At 41.7% G+C, this 13677-nt stretch overlaps 3 protein-coding genes across 6 annotated transcripts; all 3 read right to left on the bottom strand.

Moving 5' to 3' along the window:
* Nucleotides 1-552: 552 nt before the first annotated feature.
* On the bottom strand, nt 553-1272 carry LOC111776437. Its single transcript, XM_023655872.1, has one exon. It carries the CDS (start codon nt 1270-1272, stop codon nt 553-555), a length of 720 nt encoding a protein of 239 aa, XP_023511640.1.
* Nucleotides 1273-2633: 1361 nt separating this feature from the next.
* Nucleotides 2634-7264, bottom strand: LOC111811651 (protein FAR1-RELATED SEQUENCE 5-like). Of its 4 annotated transcripts, none has more exons than XR_002817581.1 (4): nt 4325-7264; nt 3610-3803; nt 3274-3406; nt 2634-3155 (listed from the first exon to the last, which is right to left on the bottom strand). XR_002817581.1 is itself a non-coding variant. In XM_023698623.1 (3 exons), exons 1-2 carry the CDS (start codon nt 6521-6523, stop codon nt 3630-3632), a joined length of 2373 nt encoding a protein of 790 aa, XP_023554391.1. In that variant the 5' UTR covers nt 6524-7264; the 3' UTR covers nt 2634-3155; nt 3610-3629. The 4 variants fall into 4 exon arrangements, 1 of the variants encoding a protein (XP_023554391.1); XR_002817580.1 differs by having other exon boundaries at nt 3274-3803; nt 4325-6971; nt 7060-7264; XR_002817579.1 differs by having other exon boundaries at nt 3274-3803.
* Nucleotides 7265-8023: 759 nt separating this feature from the next.
* On the bottom strand, nt 8024-13619 carry LOC111811636 (cellulose synthase-like protein D4). The gene is made up of 6 exons (XM_023698583.1): nt 13159-13619; nt 12516-12893; nt 11636-12440; nt 10007-10767; nt 9432-9940; nt 8024-8539 (listed from the first exon to the last, which is right to left on the bottom strand). Exons 1-6 carry the CDS (start codon nt 13617-13619, stop codon nt 8079-8081), a joined length of 3375 nt encoding a protein of 1124 aa, XP_023554351.1. The 3' UTR covers nt 8024-8078.
* Between the last annotated feature and the right edge of the window lie 58 nt (nt 13620-13677).

Here is a 13677-nt window from a genome sequence, read left to right as displayed (position 1 = left end):
TGATACCCTGCATCTCCAAAATAATACTAACTATCCTTAAATATGTAATTTCTTTTCAATCTTTCCTTTTTCTTCTTTATTTAATTATATGTGATTTTCCTTTTAAAGTAATCATATCTATATTTTAAATAGGAAATAAATAATAAATGTAGTAGTTTCTTGGTTAGGTTCGAGTCGGTAGCGGAGATCTAGGTTTACCTCGAACAACTTCTTACATCATGAAACCAAATTTTCTCTCGATCTTCCATTAATTGAAGCTTACGATCTCGATAAAATTGAAAGCCTAGATTCTAAGCGCTTTTAATTTATAGAAGCTTTCGTACAGTACTTGATCAATAGGTATAACGAAACCGACCTTTTAAATTTCCATTGACATGTTGACATTTTCGGACAACTTAAGGAATGAATCGAGCTTTTCATATATTCATGTAGTTTCAACGTCGATATCAGAAATGAATTGATATTTTCATTCTATCTAGAAACAACATTATTTTACAACATTACACACAGACCAAACACGAACCAAAGAAACAACATAAAATTACGCATGATTTACTTGGATATGAGGCTACCAACAACGGCAGCAATCATGGCTGTCGGGTCGCCGAGCATAGCGGAGACGATGCACCGAACGGCCCGGCTAGCCATTAGAAACCCTTGCTCAACCTTTCCTCTTCCCCTTGGATGGCTTTGGCATGTCCCCTTAAGGCTTGGAATCCTTGTCTGAACCTCAATGACTTTATTCTTATCCACTTTTAGGTACATAGCTTGCCAGCTCTCTACAAGCAATTCCTTCACACAAGACAAGTGAAGATTATAGCTCCTACATTTCGACTTATAAGACCATCCCGGTCCCCGGCCTCCGCAACGATGGCACGGTCCCGAAAGCTTCATACTAAGGTAAAGATCGTGTTCGCCATCATCAAGCACTTGAGGGAGATTTGCGCAACAAGGGTGGAGATCGAAACCACAGCGTTTACAATGGTAAACAAATCCCGAAACATCATTTCGACAAGCGTCACAGAACCTCGCGGTGGCACCGGGGGGAGAAAAGAAGAAGTCGAAAGCACATTTCGGGTAGAACGGGTGAGTGATCTTGGGAGGGGCCATGGCACAGAGCTTGTGCAAGGTGAAGTCACATTGCAGGCATTGGTAGTTGAAGCCAATACCAGCTTCATGACAGCCAGCACAGTTGAAAGGGGTATCAGTGTGGGATAGATTCAGGTTGTGCCATGGATGGATAGGGTGAAGCACTTGTTTTTCAATCTTCATTGCTTATTTGCTCTTGATTTGCTTGAAATGTGGAAGAGTTCATAGCTTTATAACGAAGAAGGGGCAGTTTGATTTGGATTTGAACACCAAAAAGAGTCGATTTTGATTAATTTTTGGCACAAATCTTGTAAGAACAAGAATAACTTGGAAATGTTAGAACAATTATGAAGGGGTAGAAAGTGGGTTGAGAGAAGGAGATGAAATTGGTAAGAATCTGATTCCATGGAAGAAGGTTTTGGCTTAGCTAATTACTTTTAAAGAGTGATATTCATTGTTCTTTTGACCAAACCTGAGCTGATACCCATTGTAGCTTGAAATTTGTAGTGGTTTCTTTGGTGGAGAGCAAAACATCAAGAATTTGTTCTTCAACTTCAAAGTTTCTTTGAATAATGAAGAATTCGTTTGGTTATCTTTTGCTCCATTGATCTCTTAGAAAAGGAATATTTCTCTCTTTAGTGATCCACCGCTAATAGATATTGTCCTCTTTGGAGTTGCCCGACCTCTATAAAGCCCAGGCTCACCACTAGCAAATATATTGTCCTTTTTTAACTTGCCCGACTCTCGGTAATGGCCCGAGCCCACCATTAACAGATATTGTTTTCTTTGGACTTTCCTTTCGGGCTTCCCTAATGTTTCATTCCCCTCTCCAACCGATGAGGAATCTCACAATCCACCCTCCTTCGAAGCCTAGTGCCCTCGTTGACACTCGTTCCTCTCTCCAATCGTTGTGGCTATCGTTTTTCTTTGGATCATTATCTGATTCTCTTAAGAAGAAAGGAAGAAATTGTCTTCCTTAGAGTAATTAGGATAGATAAGAACTTATCTTCCTTGGAGTAATTAGGATAGATAAGAACAATGTGTGATGGCCCATTAAGATGGATAAGAACAATTTGTGAGAACAAAAGAATTTAATATAACTAAAATTACACAACATAAAACCGAAAACCGACCTTACTAAGCAACGTATATCCCTAATTCTAACACAAAACATCATACGACTATGATAACCTGAACCATATTGTTACCATTGATTTAGTGTTGTTAGCGTTGATTTAGTGAATCTCCCATCGTTCACATCTCTAATAAACTCGAGATCAACACAGGCCTGCATTTTAAACTATATAAACTTGTATTCATATAGTATAAAAGTATATATAATAAAATGCAAGTTTTATAATGTTATATCCACACAATATGACATGTTTTTGGTCAATTTTGGGGCTTACGAGGATGTTCATATTTGAGGATATAATGAAGCATCAGATTTTGTCTGATGATTCATGGGCATCTGGTACAATGAAACAGAAGAGAGATCACTCTCTGTCCCAAATCAAATCAAAGTCAACAACAAATAAGAACAGGACAGCCAAATCCATGAATTTGTTCATTTATTTCAACCATCTTGTCTCTTTGTCTCTACCAAGACCAAGAACAAGAACAAGAACTAGTAGAACAAGAACAAGAACTAGTTATTCTGTTTCCTGTTTCAATTTCAGCTCAAAATTTCTTTGGAACCAGAAATCAAACCCAAGAAACAGATCAACGAAAATGATATAAAACTACAACTAGTTTGCTACCACTGACCACTGAGCAGCTAACCAATTACATCTTTCTGAACAGACTACAGCTTACTTCATCACCATACCAAAAATACTACCAAATCTACAAAGAATTTCCTGTACATTCAGTTAAAAGGCTACTGGCATTCCTTATTTGCTACCCAAATCAAGACAGCAATAAGATAAACATATATATATATATATATATATATATCAGCAGTTTTCAACTCAGAAATTGATGTGGAAAAGGATACTGATCTGAATAGGTAAGCCAGCAATAAGATGAACATCGCCACTATCTTCAAAGTCAGCTATTATCTTCCCCTACAAGATCAAAATAAAGAATCCAAAATCAACATTAAAATGAAGAAAAACCCAAATCAAATCAAATAGAATCATGACATGCTAAAGTAAGCAAATCGAATTGGGGAGCAACTATTACGTGTAATCTTCGTTTTAGACTTTGCGAACTCAAATGCGAAGAACAAGAAGATTAACAAGATAACTGTATGTTTCTGGCACCATTGAGGGAGTATCATACTGCAATGAGGACCCCATTGGATGGCCAGAAAAATCTTGCAGTGAAAATAGAAACACGGTGATTGATCTCCAGTGACAGTAAATCAAGAAACTATCACCTCTAAATTGTTGCATACAGGTAGGGGAGAATCAATCAAATACTCGACAAAAAACAGGTTTACATCCCCATTACTAACGTACTTCTCGATGAGACCGAGGTTAGAAATTTATTTGGTATTGAGATGAGACGAGGACTCACTATATACGTCTACTACACCTTCAAATGCTATCTTTCATACTAATTTTTATGTTCTGCACTTTAATAGATAATTGCAGTTTGTGGTCCTCAATGTCTTTCAGCATTGAAAAAAGGTTAGACCGGTAAACGTCGCACTTCCGATTTGCACACTCCAATTCATTGGTAAGCTCGTTGATTTTCTTGTCCAAGTCATCCTGCCGAAAATTTCAAGAGTAAAATAAAGTCAAAACGAAATCGTGTCTGTCTCGACATGCAAGAGAATGAAAGATTGTCAGTTATGTGCATAATTAAAAGATAAATCTATCCAAGACTAGGAAAAAAAACACGCTATCCAAAGTCCAAACATCGAAAAGTCCCAAGAAAAAAGAAATTTAACAAGAAAGGAATATGAAGTACTCTGAAACTCCAAATCTAGCAAGTTCCCAAGTAATGCAGTGAAAGCTAGAACTTCGAGGAGCAGGTTCTATCGTATACCAAACGCTTATGCATACCGTAAGATCCGACCACCAATATAGTTAAAAGGTTGATCAGTTGAACTAAGTGTAGAAGCAGGATTGAAAGAAAACGAAGTAACAAACTCCAACACTAAACTAAATCTGTAAGGTGCTAAAAGGAGTAGAAATCCCGCTTTTCCTCTAGCTAGAAATCTTGAATAACGAATTCCAGTCAAATCAAAAAACAGAACGGATAGATACAAAAGACAGTGAACTTCTACCTCCGACATGTTTTTACTCAATATCTCGTCGTGATTCCTGCTACTACTATGATATGTATAGCTTCTGTCGTTTCCAGGGTCCATTTTAATACGCCCATTGATTGTATAATTTTTCCCATCATTCCTCGTTGTATGAGCAACCCTTTTTGCAGCCTCTTGAAGGGCATCTTTTGCCACATTATACGTATCCACAGTCTTTGCTCCTTCCTCGATGAATTTAAAAGCCTCGTGGCGTAGGGTATTGTATCTCACAGTATGAGATTCAAGATAGTTGTTATAGATATCATTCACATGGTCATCCAACATCACGTTACTCTTTGCATTTCTTGTCCATCGCTTCAAAATGTAATAAGATGGAAGTGTAAGAACATTGGTCACTCTGAAGACAGCCAAGATATGTCCGCACAGAAGGCCTGAGAACTCGAACATCTGGCAACTACAACTTGCTCTCATCTCCAAAACATTGAATTTCACATAGTGAGCTTTATGATCCTCGCCAAATTTGGCCACTTGATATGTTATAATTTCCCCATCGTCATCAGCCTTCGACGCCATAAAAGTTAATGTGCCAACTAACTCCTCTTGGAATCTTGAGAACAGCTTCCTGGTGTAAAGCTCAGAAACCTGTTTTTCCATTGGAGATGGAGTTTTTAGAACAGGGGAAGTGTTCATTGTATCATAATCTGCTTTCACTTCTTTCTCATTCCGACTCTCTAAAGCTTTTTCATACAGTTTGAAGAACTGACTCAAATTGGTCGAAGCATTCACGTACCCATCAAAATATGAATTCATGCTATCACTTCGCTGGGTAATAGACATTTCAGCGAAAAAAGTATCCCGCAAATACACCGGAACCCACTGCCTCCGAGCAGAGTAAATTGTTTGAAGCCACTCATGATCCCTGAGATCATATCTGTCAACAAGTGACAGCCAGCAGGACTCAAATTCCTCGATAGAGTCGGTCAAATTTACACATTTGTGGAAGTCAGCTTCAAAGCTTGGGTGTTTCAGAAACACATGAGAAAGCATCTCCTGGCATTTCTTGAAAATATGCCATTTGCAGAAACGGTGACGGGTCTCAGGGAAAACTTGTGTAATGGCTGACTGTATTATTGCATCATGATCGGTAGTAATTGACACAGGTGGGCGACCAGACATTGCCAAAAGCCACGTTCTAAATAGCCAATTGAATGATGCTTCAGATTCATTTATTAGAAAAGCACAGCCAAATAACACGGGCTGTCCATGATGATTCACCCCGGTGAAAGGAGCAAAGGGCAGACGATATCTGTTTGACCTATAGGTAGTGTCAAATGTAACGGTATCCCCAAAGTAAGTATAGTTCATCCGAGCCTTTGGATCGGCCCAAAAGACATTGCCCACACACTGATCCTCCTCACCCTGCACCGCATAGAAGAAGTTCGGATTTTCAGAATGCATTTGCCTCAAGTAATCCAAAAGCAGCTGAATGTCTCCTTCTAAGCTCCTTTGGCGATTATTCCTCATATAATTTCGACAATCAACCTCAGTAAATCCAACTTTACTGATTCCTCCATACTCCTTTATCAGTGCCGACATAATCCTACGAGGACCCATCCCAGCAGCCTGTAAAGTATCAATTAAGGTCTTTGCTGGACCTGATATTTGCCTATGAGACCGCAAGCAGTGCACCTGATCAGGAGGAACTAACTCATGATTATGCTCTCTAACAAATCCAGAGACAACCCATTTCCCAGAATCGTGCATCTTTACAGACAAGGATGCTTTGCAACCCACTCTAGTGATCGTTCGAGGGCGCTTAATTTCTCTATCTTTAGTTCGCTTCTCATTCATATTCCTGAAACCCTCTTTGGCACAAACAAATTGCCTTTGTATAATCGCTCCATCGCGCCTAGACCGACGGGACGAGCTGACACGAGTACTGAACCCAACACGTCGAGCATATGAATTATAGAAAGCTTTGGCAGCCTCTTCAGACTCGAATTCCATTCCTTCATAAGGTTCAAGATCCAAAAGATCACCCTCAGGAAGATATATCTCACCACTGCCAGCGCCACCACCAAGGCTACTCAGAGGAGGGCTATCAACCATTTCTTCATCCTCAATGGAATGATGCACCATACCAATAGAATAGTCATCTCCCTCCCTCCCACTGCCTCCTCCCAATCCAATATCAAACTCAATCACTTCATTATCCATATGAACACAGTTAATGTTTAATCAGAACTTATTTTACAAACTCTATATCCGTTCCAACCAGGTGAGTGAAAGCTCTGACTAGAAGAGATCAACCACTCAGCAACAACAAAACAACAATCTCATTAAACCCATAAATCTACCGTAGAATAGGAACATGCGAAGACAGAGAAATAACATAACCGACCTCGCAAATGAAGCCAGCCATCTCATCTCAAATTCGAGCGATGGCCACAGTACCCATTAAATCAAACACAAAAACAACCAAAACCCATTATCCAGAAAATCAATTCAGACTTCAAACCTCCAACTATACTCGGCAAAGACTCGATCAATCAAAGGCGAGGGATAACCCACTGAGGGGCTCCAGTTCCTGGGGTTCAAAAAACCCTAGAAACGAAATTTAATTTTGCCGGGAAATCGAAAGAAGCGGGGAAATTGGGGGTTTAATCTGGAGCGAAAAGGAAAGAGGGTTATAGAGAGAGAGAGAGAGAGAGAGAGAGAGAGATGGAGAAGCAGAAGTGGAAGATGAAAAATACCGTGGATGAAGTGGAAAATTGGACGATGATCGCGAAGAGACGGTGCGAAATCGTTGAGAGTTGGAGGTTGGCGATGGATTCTTCGTATGGAAGCGCAGCCTCCTCGAAGGCTTCAAAATTTTGGAAGGTTTTGTTCCAATGGTTCGCCGATTACTCTCTCAAATGCACGCGTCCCCTCACCAACGCCAGATTGAAATTCCGAAATTATTGAACGCATTTGGATTTGATTTATTCCATCAAATTGAATTTGTGTTTTTTTGTTTTTGTTTTGTTTTGTTTTTTTTTTTCTCTTTATCTTTATTTTATTTCAATAATAATAATAAATAAATCAAATACACGAATGGACGAGGGAGTGAAGAACATTTTTTCCTGTTATATAAACGAGATCGAGGTAATATTTACATATTTTTTTAATTGTTAAAAACTATATTATAATGTAAAAATTTTAATTTTTAGAATTTGGTAGCTTATGAAATAAATTGATTTTTCATGATATTTTTTTTAATAAAGATTATATTTAAAATGAAAGATTTAAAATAATTTTTTTTAAGAATAATTCTGAGATGAAATAAATGAAAAAATTTTGTGCGGACGAGAAATGAAATAGGTGGCAAGAATGGGATTTTAGAAGGCTTCCCCGTCCCATCCCGCCCCTGGACATCTCTAGCCCCGACATAAACCAACCGGTCTATAAATTCATGAATAAACGACAGAAAAGGACTTGTGGAGGCTGATTTCAATAATCAACACATTGAGAGCCTCATCTTTTCAATGAAACGAGATTTAAGGAAACGTCGGAAGTGAAATAAACACATTTCTCTCTTATTCCATAGATCGAGACAAATCAAATAAGAAAATGAAAGCAAAAAAAAAAAAAAGTTTTTACAAAAAGGAAAAAAAAAAAAACAAGTAACATTCTTGAGTTTACATAAATTTAAAAACTTTCAAAATGAATCTAAATTGTTGATGAGTGTGTCCAGAGATATTGATTGAATGAATATCCAATAATTGATATCTGTTCATGGGAATTCAAAGCCTCCTCCCCCAATGGCGGCATCAGCAGCAGTTGGCTTTGGTGGGCTAATGGCTATCCACAACAAAGAGAGTGTGATAGCAATCAAGCCTGACCAAACTATCACAATTGTTGGCGTTTTTCCTCTTCTTCCCATCAACCCTTTAGCAAAAGGATACAAATGAGCCAAAACCCAGAAGCTAAAGAAAGCCCCACCTATGAACTTGCTCCATTGTGGCACTGTGCTGTATATTGTTCTTGAGAATGCTACCACCATGGCTATTATGTTCATTAGGGCTATCACAATGGGAGGAACCATCAACGACGTCCATTTCACGAGGTATAAGTCTGCGTAAATGTCTTCGACGTCGTCTCCTGATGACTTTGATGTTAACGTGAAAGAGATCTCGATCCCTGCTACCACCTTTAATAAGCCTTGGACCACAGCTGCTAAGTGAGCTGACGTGCCTGAGATCATGGGTTAAAATGTTAGTGTAAGATCTTATATCGGTTGGGGAGGAAAACGAAATACCCTTTATAAGGGTATGGAAATCTCTCCCTAGTAGACGCGTTTTAAACACCTTGAGAGGAAGCTCAAAAGGGAAAGCCCAAAAAGGACAATACCGGCTAGTGGTGGCTTGAGCCGTTACAAATGGTATCAAAGCTAGACACTGAGCAATGTGCGAGCTAGGAGGCTGAGTCCTGAAGGGGGCGGACACGAGGCGGTGTGCCAGCAAGGATGCTGGGTCCCGAAGGAGAATGGATTAGAGAGTCCCACATCGATTGAAGAAGGGAACGAGTGTCAGCGAGGATGCTGGGCCCCGAAGGGGGTGGATTGTAAGATCCCACATTCGTTGGGGAGGAGAACGAAACACCCCTTATAAAGAGTGTGAAAATCTCTTTCTAGCATACGCATTTTAAAAACTTTGAGGGGAAGCCTGTAAGGGAAAGCCCAAAGAGAACAATATCTGCTAAGCAGTGGGTTTGGGCCGTTACAAATGATATTAGAGCCAGACACCAGGCGATGTGTTAGCAAAGAGACTGAGCCCCGAAGGGGCGGACACGAGGTAGTGTGCCAGCAAGGATGCTGGGCTCCGAATGGGGGTGGATTAGAGGGTTCCACGTCGATTGATGAAGGGAACGAGTGTCAACGAGGATGTTGGGCCCCGAAAGGGGTGGATTGTAAGATCCCACATTGGTTGGGGAGGAGAACAAAACACCCTTTACAAGGGTGTGGAAACCTATCCCTAGCATACGCGTTTTAAAAACCTTAACGGGAAGCCTAAAAGGGAAAGCCCAAAAAGGACAATATCTGGTAGCGGTAGGCTTGAACCGTAAGCGTATTAAAGTTAACGGTTACCTGAAATGAGCCAAAACTGTTCATTTCTCCACCATTCTTCCAAGCCAATGCCAGACCACTTGACTTCCAAAATGGCTAAGGAGATTAAACAGACAGTGATGATGAGAAGGTACACCAAGAAGGTGACATTGAGTGTTTGGACAATGAAGTTGCCAGAGAAAAGGGAGAGAGCTGGGAGGAAGCAGTAGACAATGAGGAAGATCGAGGTGAAGGGGTAGATGCCGACGTTGAGGTAGGCGAGACGTTGCAGAATTTTGAGGCGTCTCGAAGCCAGCAATGCATTATTTTTCGAGAAGAAAATCTCGACCGAACCCGTCGCCCATCGGAGCACTTGGTGAAGTCGATCAGTGAGATTGATTGGAGCCGACCCACGGAAGGCATCGCGCTTGGTGATGCAGTAAACAGAATGCCATCCACGGTTGTGCATACGGTAGCCAGTGACCACATCCTCTGTCACCGAGCCATAAATCCACCCTACTCGCTCGCCCCATTCCGTTTTATCCTCGTACCTATTCAATGCATCCATATCAAGTTCAAAGTTGAGTGACCTATTAAACATTTTTTTAAGTTCATACCAGCAAGAAATTACGGAGACAGATTCAGCAACGGTTGCAGCGTCGAGGGGTTGACGAGGAGCCCGAAGAACACCGGGAGGGCGTCCATACCGAACTGCAGGATGATCAGCAATCGGGCGGCCTTGAAACTCGGCAACCGGTATCGAGTCAGCCAACATGGTAGAATTTCCAAAACGCTTGGGAAGTAAATTGACATCAAGGTCAGGATCAAAGTCAGTGGATTGCAAAGGCTGTGTTTGCAAAGGTTGTGTTTCAGAGGAATCACTTTTAGGCTTAACCATATCGGGTTGAGGCGGGTCGAAACCGTAGAGGGCGAAGCGACGAAACATACAACCCGTTCCGACGTACACCGGACCTTGTATTCCATCGAGCGCTCTCATATTGCCATCAAAGAAGACAGTATTATGATTGGCATATCGATCAGAAGGATCAATGCCTTCAAATCTTTGAGGGAATTGGATGTAACAAATATCCTCCCCACCACGGTCCATCATGAAGCACATTCCCTCTTTGATGGCTTTGCAGTTATACACATAATGGTCACAATCAAGGTTGAGAATGAATGGACCATTTGACAACACGGCCGAGGCTCGTACCAGGGCGTTCATGGCGCCTGCCTTTTTGTTGTGATCGTATCCAGGTCGTTTCTCACGAGATACGTATACGAACATTGGAAGACGAATGTCGACGTCTGTGAAGTCTATGATCTTCTCGTCTGTACTCCCCAATAATGGGTCGTGGCTTGGAGGCTTCAACATCACCTGTAAAATTAATTACATTAAGATTGTGAGATCTCGCCTCGGTTGGGGAGGAGAAGGAAGCATTTATTATAAGGGTGTGGAAACTTCTCCCTAGTAGACGGGTTTTAAAAATATTGAGGGGAAGCCCGAAAGGGAAAGCCTAAAGAGAACAATATCGGTTAGTGGTAAGCTTGGGCGGTTACAAATGATATCAGAGCCAGATATAGGGGGATTTGTCAGTGAGGAGGCTAAGCCCTGAAGTGGGGTGGACACGAGGCGGTGTGCCAACAAGGACGTTGTGCCTCGAAGCGGGTTCCACATAGATTGGAGAAGAGAACGAGTGCTAGTGAGGACACTGGGCCCGAGAGGTGGATTTTGAGATCCCACGTCAATTGGGGAGGAGAACGAAGTATTCTTTGTAAGGGTATGGAAATTTCTCACTAGCAGACGCGTTTTAAAAACTTTGAGGGGGAGCCCAAAAGGGGAAGCCCAAAAGGGGAAGCCCAAAGAGGACAATATCTACTAGTGGTATAGGCTTGAGCTGTTACAAATGGTATCAAAACCAGACATCGGGTAATGTGCTAGTGAGGAGGCTAAGCCCCCAAGGAGGGTGGACACGAGGCAGTGTGTTAACAAGGACACAGGGTCCCAAAGGGAGGGTGGATTGGGGGGTCCCACATCGATTGGAGAAGGGAACGAGTGCCCGACGGTGGATTGTGAGATCCCACGTCGGTTGGGGAGGAGGACGAAGCATTCATTATAAGGGTATGGAAACCTCTCCCTACCACGAGATGCGTTTTAAAAACCTCGAGAGATAGCTCAAAGAGGATAGTATCAGCTAACGGTGGGTTTGAACCGTTACAAAGACAAATTTAGCGTTTGAACATACCTGAAGAATTCCTGCATGATCACCCTTAGAATGGTCACCAGAAGGGACAACCCAAGTACCAGGCCAATGGCTTCCATCAGCCATCCATGTTGCTTTTTGAACCTTAATTGGCTCCATGGGATCTCCTCCAGTTTCTTTCTTGTGTTTCCACATCTTCATCTCCTCTCTTGCATTGAAAGCATCCGATCGCCTCCTAATCGCGTCGGGAAGCCCATTTGTTCGAACCTTAAACTCGTCGTACTCTCGCTTAATTTTCCTTCTATCCTTCACAAAATCCGACCTACTCTTATTCTTCGTTGGATCCACTTTTAAACTAAAATAGCTTTCGGGATTTCTCGGCTCGATATCATGCTTACGACAAAACGGCACCCACAAATCCGCAAAGCTAGCAGCCTCCGCCATCGCCTCGAATGTCAAGAGTGCACCTCCATCATCAGAGATGTAGCAAGCAAGTTTTTCAACCGGATAATCCGCTGCAAGAATGGATAATATCGTATTCGCCGTTACAAGAACCGGTTCCTTTTCAGGATCCGCTGTGGATACAAACATGTCAACTCCCGGGAGATCGGAACGCCCGGTGGGATTCAACGGAGACGGAGCATCGAACTTGTCGTAAAGAACTTGAAGATCGGTAGCTCGATTAACGGGACATACCTTCGGAATTTGATCGAGAATCCAAGAGAAAGCGAACCATATTTCACATACTATAGACATCAACCATAGCCATATTGCATCCTCATTTGGATGTTGCACTCTCCAATGCAAAAAGAAACCCAACACCACAAGTCTTATCAATATCAACAGCCTGCAAACGATCATCGATTTTACGAACATATCGATAAATATTTGAACGTTTTCGAACATGTAAAACGAAATAAACCTGTATGGACTTATGATGCTAGCCGGGATCGGAAACGTTCGACTCAGCGGTTTCCATGGCTTGTCCATCGACTCCAACATTCCTTCACGGAACTTGTCGTCGTTGCCATCACCGTACCCGTCGTCTTGATTCAAGTATGCATTGCCAACACCATAGGTTCCTTTTGACTCAAACAACCATTTGTTGTGATCAAATTCTCCACCTTGGTTTAGCTTCATCATTGATTTAGACCCATCATGGCCTTTTAATTGTAATGTTCCATTAGAATAGTCATTAGAATCTTCATCATAGTCACCCACTTTGTAGGGCTCTTTGCATCCAGGACAAAGCCCTGTGTCCTTCAATGCATCGAGATAGCAATCCCGACAAATTCTAAACCTGTACCGAACCGAATGACACGTTCAAAATAACGCTCGGGAGTTATGAGAATATTTGCTAAAACTACTGCACCTAAATGGTGTGAAAGGATATGAAAATAACAATAAATGAATACAAGATATTTGCCATGATACCTATGGTAAGCCCTAAAAGATTAAATATGATATATATGGTAAACAAGAATTCAAAATAACGCTCGGGAGGTTAGACCCTTTGAAGCGTTTTTTGTAAAACTCAAGAGTTTAAGCGGATGAATGAATCGAACCTGCATTCACAAGGAGTGATATCTTTACCCCGCTCGTCCTTCATGACCTTGCCATCACAAGCAGGCATGGCACAGGATGAGCCTTTAGCTCCAGCCATTTGAGGATGAGTAACCTCGGAATCGATCACCTTATCCATGAGATGTGCTCGTGTGACGCTGTTGAATCCACCGGTAAACAGCGAGTTTGCGACGTATTGCTCCTCCGCTTTGGTGGCTATCGATGTATCCATCGGTTGATTATCCGGGGTTGGAGGAATATGGACGGTGTAGTTAATATAATCCCCCGATACCTCTCCGGACATGTCGAGATCATCTCTGGATAGGCTGACATATCGGCCACTCGACGTTCTTCGTGCGAACTTAACCGATTGTCCACTTGAACCTCGATTGGCTGCAGAATTCGACGCCCCGCCCGGGCTGCGAATGGCTTTCTTGGATGTTTGGTTGGTTAAAGTTGCCATTGTTGATGTTGGTTTTTAGGTCCAAATGCGTTTGAGTTTCAATCAAAACTCATGTTCT

This window comes from Cucurbita pepo, chromosome LG15, assembly GCF_002806865.2.
Source record: "Cucurbita pepo subsp. pepo cultivar mu-cu-16 chromosome LG15, ASM280686v2, whole genome shotgun sequence".
NCBI lineage: Eukaryota > Viridiplantae > Streptophyta > Magnoliopsida > Cucurbitales > Cucurbitaceae > Cucurbita > Cucurbita pepo.
This window is presented reverse-complemented; position numbering and strand designations above follow the sequence as displayed.

What these genes read in the sequence shown, in the direction of transcription:
- LOC111776437 (XM_023655872.1), bottom strand. Translation starts at nt 1,272, where the DNA reads ATGAAGATTGAAAAACAAGTGCTTCACCCTATCCATCCATGGCACAAC.
- LOC111811651 (XM_023698623.1), bottom strand. Translation starts at nt 6,523, where the DNA reads ATGGATAATGAAGTGATTGAGTTTGATATTGGATTGGGAGGAGGCAGT. An exon ending in TGAGTAAAAACATGTCGGAG is followed by an intron (nt 3,804 to 4,324) that starts GTAGAAGTTCAC and finishes AATTTTCGGCAG; the next exon opens with GATGACTTGGACAAGAAAAT.
- LOC111811636 (XM_023698583.1), bottom strand. Translation starts at nt 13,619, where the DNA reads ATGGCAACTTTAACCAACCAAACATCCAAGAAAGCCATTCGCAGCCCG. An exon ending in ATCACTCCTTGTGAATGCAG is followed by an intron (nt 12,894 to 13,158) that starts GTTCGATTCATT and finishes GGTTCGGTACAG; the next exon opens with GTTTAGAATTTGTCGGGATT. An exon ending in GTCTCCGTAATTTCTTGCTG is followed by an intron (nt 9,941 to 10,006) that starts GTATGAACTTAA and finishes TGCATTGAATAG; the next exon opens with GTACGAGGATAAAACGGAAT.